The sequence below is a fragment of the Mastomys coucha genome, chromosome X, assembly GCF_008632895.1.
Source record: "Mastomys coucha isolate ucsf_1 chromosome X, UCSF_Mcou_1, whole genome shotgun sequence".
NCBI classification, from domain to species: Eukaryota; Metazoa; Chordata; class Mammalia; order Rodentia; family Muridae; genus Mastomys; species Mastomys coucha.
This window is the reverse complement of record NC_045030.1, coordinates 76,580,571-76,585,714: the sequence shown is the minus strand read 5'-3', so window position 1 is coordinate 76,585,714 and position 5,144 is coordinate 76,580,571. Positions and strand designations below refer to the sequence as shown.

General features: G+C 45.8%; 1 protein-coding gene across 1 annotated transcript; it reads left to right on the top strand.

Annotated features, from left to right (window-relative positions):
• The first annotated feature begins 3,330 nt into the window (after positions 1-3,330).
• On the top strand, positions 3,331-4,815 carry LOC116093266 (EKC/KEOPS complex subunit LAGE3-like). The gene is made up of 3 exons (XM_031374644.1): positions 3,331-3,763; positions 4,178-4,306; positions 4,483-4,815. Exons 1-3 carry the CDS (start codon positions 3,441-3,443, stop codon positions 4,622-4,624), a joined length of 594 nt encoding a protein of 197 aa, XP_031230504.1. The 5' UTR covers positions 3,331-3,440; the 3' UTR covers positions 4,625-4,815.
• The last annotated feature ends 329 nt before the right edge of the window (positions 4,816-5,144 follow it).

The following is a 5,144-nucleotide window of genomic DNA, read 5'->3' as shown; positions in this document are numbered from 1 at the left end:
TCTCTCTCTCTCTCTCTCTCTCTCTCTCTCTCTCTCTCTCTCTCTCTCTCTCTCTCTCTGGATGTCCTGCCTTCTAATCCTGCTTCAGCTTACTGCCCATCAGATTTTTATTGGCAGGTGATACTTCCACACAGTACACAAGAGATTATCCCTACAATGAAATTTACCTTTTGTATTTCACAGGGAGTTACAAAAAAGATTACCTTGAGTCTCAGAAGAAACCTGGGACTTTGAAACTGTGTTGAGACTGTTCAAGTCGATGGGAATTTTTGAAACAGACTAAATACATTTTGCATTATAATATGTCCATAAACCTAATGCAGGTTGGGGATTGGAATGTGGCGATTTGATGAGAATGGCCCCAGTAGGTGCCTATGTTTGAATGCTTGGTCTCCAGTTGGTGGAACTCTTTGGAAAGCATTAAGTGTGGTCTTGTTAGAGGAGATATGTCACTAAGGGCAGACATTCAGGTTTCAAGAGAATCACACTATTCTCAGTGTCTCATTCTTTGCCTCCTAGTTACAGATCAAGATGTAAACTTACAGTTGTTTTTGTCCCTGTGCCTTTGCTTTGTGACATCTTGGACTTTAACTCTCTGAAGCCATATCCCAAAATTAAACTCTTCTATAAGTTATTTTGGTCATGGTGTCTTATCCCAGTTATAGAAGAGTAATTAGGATAGTAGTCTACTTTTATTTTCTGCAGTAGCAAACAATTAAGCAGTCCCCTCTTTGAGCAACAGGACAAGAATAGGGAAGACCAATACAGGTCAGCTGTTAGGCCTCCAAGATAAAGTAGAAGCCAGTGAGTGGAACATATGATCCCAGAAGAAAGATCTACTAACTTGAAGAATATTAAGTTAGACTTAGCTATATTTGCTTGGCTGGAACATAGCACAGAATTCACTGAAAAGTCATGAAGGGTCAACACAAGCAAGCCAACCTAGTCCAGATAAGAGGTGCTAGAAATGTTGAGTTTGTTAAGATGTTGTGTAAAATGAGGATTAAAAAAAAAGAAAGAAAGGTGCATTTGTTGAGCATGTTGGTGCTTTACTTACTTACTTACTTACTAACTTACTTATTTACTTACTTACTTACTTTTTTTGAGACAGGGTTTTTCAGTGTAACCAGCCCTGGCTGTCCTGCTTTGTAGACCAGGCTGGCCTCAGATAAGTGCTGGGATTAAAGGCATCTGCCAGCATTCCCAGTTTTGTTTTTGTTTCTGCTTTTGTTTTTGAGGGAGTGGTGGTGCATGCTTTATACCTTTAATACCAATACCTGGGAGGCAGAGGCAGGCAGATCTCTTGTCTATATAGAGAGTTCCAGAACAGCCAGGACTGCATAGAGAAACACCATTTGAAATAAACAAATTATAAAATACAAAAAAATAAATAAAGGTGAGTGTATTTCTTGTAGGTCTCCTTGGTGGAAACAGGCCCTGTGCATCATAGTATCTTCCTGGATCCTATCTTTTCTGACCTGATTGTTCACTTCTTATAAGGATCCTCTGATGGGGACAGACCACCATGGCCCATCCAGACACCAGTGTACCAGACATCATTAGTATATCACTAGACACTGTGAGTTCTCTCTAACCTGTCCCCTGAAGGGGTTGAGACAAAGGAAGACCATATCTACTTCCATGTTCAGCAAGAAAGGGAAGGTGACAATGGTAAAAGTCTGGTTAAGGCACCATCTGACACAAAACACTGCCTGTGTTCCAGGCTTTCTCATCACAAAAAGGCTTGTGTTAACCCAGGCTGCCCTCTGGCCTCTGTCCCTATTTCACACCATTCAAGTGTGCCTCTGGCTCCCAATGGACCAATCCCCCAGCCATGAAAGTTCCCACTATTTTCTTAGATGGGTTCCCCTAGGAGTCTTTCACATTCTCCACTACCCAATGAACACCCCCCCACCACCACCACCACCCCAGACAGTATGGAATCACACAAATGAAGCAATCTGCTCTGCCTCTCTTGCTGCAGCACTGCAGAATCCATTCAGCCCCGACTCAGCCTGTGGACCAAACCACCCTCTGGAGAGTCCAACTAGGACTGTTCAAAATGCCCTCTGAATCCTGAGGAACTCTATCCTCCAGAGTCAGACAGGACACCAGTACACAAGCTTGGGACATTAGGTACCAATGAGTCCCTATAGCCTGGGTCTCCTGCCTCTTGTGACCACCCAGGTCACATGGGACTTTGAGGATGCCCAAACCACCAGGATGGTCTTGTCTTGTCTTACTCTCTGATCTCAGCAGTCCCTATGAATTCATCTGCAACCTGCATGGCCACTGGATCATCCACTTTGAGAGGTCATACGGTCCCCCACCAATTCAACACCACCAGATGGCAGGAAACACCACTTCTAGGCACCAGTTTCAGCTCTGACCTTCAAGAGCATGAACAAAGCATGCTGTATTCACTCTTAAAGAATATTTCTTCACTGTATGTAAATGGGAAAACCACCTATTACCACCCCCCCCAGTTTCCTGCCATGGACTCCAACCTAAGGCCACTGCCCTAGCAGATGGTTCCTCCATGCCATGCCTCACATTGTGTCAAATGATTCCCAGGTCTTTGAAAACACCGTTAGTTCTCATAGGACAAATGCTCCTGTGATCATCTTGCTGACAATTCTTCTGTTCATCGCCCAGTTCTGAGAGAGAAGCAAATGCCTCTGAGCCAATCCCATACCATGTCATTCCATCCACAGCACAGGGTCTAGCCTTAGGAATGTGAATGAGTATAGGGAGGCGATGAAGATCTATCTCTGATCTCAGCCAGCACTGAGGGCTGTACTGAGCTTTCTCTTTCAGCCACACTAACCTGTATCATTAAGGGATGCCTGCCTGGTGACAGATTTGGGGTAACATTGTGTGCAAGGGGCTGAGTTCAGTGGGGAAAGTTTGGGTAGAGTATCTCAGCAGAACCATTTCTCAGGGTCCCAACAGCTACATTTATCCTGGACACAGGCTGGACATGCTCGCGCAGGTGCTCTTGCACTACTGCTGCTGCAGTGAGCTCCTGAAGTTTCAGGCTTTCTGTGTGCCGGGGGTGGGTGTGGGTGGGGGTGCAGTTTCTCCACACTCGATGGTGGAGAAACTTGAGGGAATTGCGTATTGAAAGGTTCCATCAGTACAAGCCACCTTGGAGAGGAGACAAGTGAGGGAGCAGGAGTTGTAGGGCTCCCAGTGAAACACACCAAGAACCAAACGGTAGCTCAGCTGGGGAATCAACCCTCGCGAGAATTTACTTGCGTGAGAACTTACTTACTTGCGCGAGAACTTACTTGAGCGAGAACTTTTTTGCGCAAGCGCAGTGGGCACACACGTGGCGTGATGGGTGTTAGCCGGTTGTAACCGCCACCTCATCTCTATAGCTGAGCGTGAGCGGTGCAGTTGCTTGAGCTGGGGTCACTGAGTGGAAAGTCAGAATCGCCATGCAGGATCCCAGTGAGGACTACGCAGGTGGCAGAACAGGGGTTGACGAAGGAGAAGGCTGTGAGGATGGGCAGCATAGGCCTCAAGCTGCCGATGCCCAGGCTAGCTCTCAGAGTTTGGCGACTGAGGGTGACCACGACAACTCCCCTCGTGAGAGTGGCCCACAAGATGCCGGCAGTCAGGCAGCTCCAGGCAGCTCCCGCCCTGTAGTGTCAGGAGTGTCAGCTGAAGAGGCAGCCATCGTTCCCCAGGACGAGCAGGTGCCACTTCTCCCTGGACCCAGCGGAGATGCTGCAACAACTACAAGTCGACTCCTGGAGTTGTATCCTTTCCTGGAAGACCCTTAGCTGGGGCTACAGAAAGATAGGGAGGATAAGACGAGAAACGGGAGGGGGGACTTTTGAGTGGGTGAACAGGGAGACTGACAGCAGGGTCGGAAAGAGACAAAGTCGTACACTCTGGACTGTCAGTCCAAGAAGAAATGTCGTGCTGGCAGGACAGGGAATCACCTAAGCCTGGGAAGCTTTCAGGGTGTAGACAAAAATCTGAACCACTGGGGAGGGGAGGTGGAGAGGTGGGTAAGGCTTGTTTCATGTAGTCAGAAAGATGGTTTGGGGGTAGTCCTGGTATGGGTGGCAGAAGAGCATAGCGCCAGACAGACCTCAGGAATATACCAGGCCACATAGCAATAGGAAACCTAAAGGCGGATAGTACCTTAACCATAACTTCCTTCCAGCTCTGTGAGAGTGCCTTTCTCTTCTGCTGTGGAGGCAGACATGGCCCGCAGGTCCTTGGTTGCCAACGCCCAGCGTCAGCTCTTAATGGTTCCACAGGAGTACACTGTGAATGACAGTATCTTAGCTGTGTCAGTTTTCAAAAACTCTGGAGTGGGGATGGCCTTAGGGTTGGGAGGCAGTGTGCACTGTAGGTGCTTGCTAGTGGAGATGTGACTGAGTTAGGTATAAGTGGGAAGGCATGGTGTGATGGGCCTAAACAGATTCCTTCATCATTTCCCTGATGATGTCTCTTTCTCACATTTAGTAGGTGGACTACAGAAGACCCTGTTCTCTTCCGCATTTCCATCAATAACTTCCTTGATCAACTTTCTCTGGTAATGAGAAACATTCAACACCTTCAGTTTGTGGCTTTTAAACGAAGAAGAGAAAGAAGTCATAATAACTGATCTGTTACCTGCTGTAAGACAAGACAGAAGCATTTCATGCTTTTGGTAATTGTCACCTTGCCTTCAAAGTTCAATGTTTTTGGTGCTCATATGCCCTCTATAAGTCTCTTGATAGGCTTGTTTCACTATTGCTAAAGGAACAGGATTATATAAACATTCATTGCTGAGCAAAATACAACTGACGTACTATGGATTTTTGTTGGTATGACTTTACTTTTGTTTGTCTATGGCAGAAACCTCTACTTTTTTTCCCCACATGTGTGCTTCTGTGAAGAAGTTCTGTGATTCAGAATTTCTTGTAGTCTAAAATAATTTAAATTCTAAAGATTTCTTGTACTCTAAAGTAATTTAAAGCAGTTTAGGAAATGGAAGAAAAAGGACATTAGTTAAGGCCATTTATTAAGCACTAAATACAGTAATGTTTGAAATAAGAAAAGTTTAATGTGAAAAACAGTGCTTACCTTGGCGAGCAGGAGATAATGCAGAGTACCATTCAGCCAAAAAAAAAAAAAATTGTGTG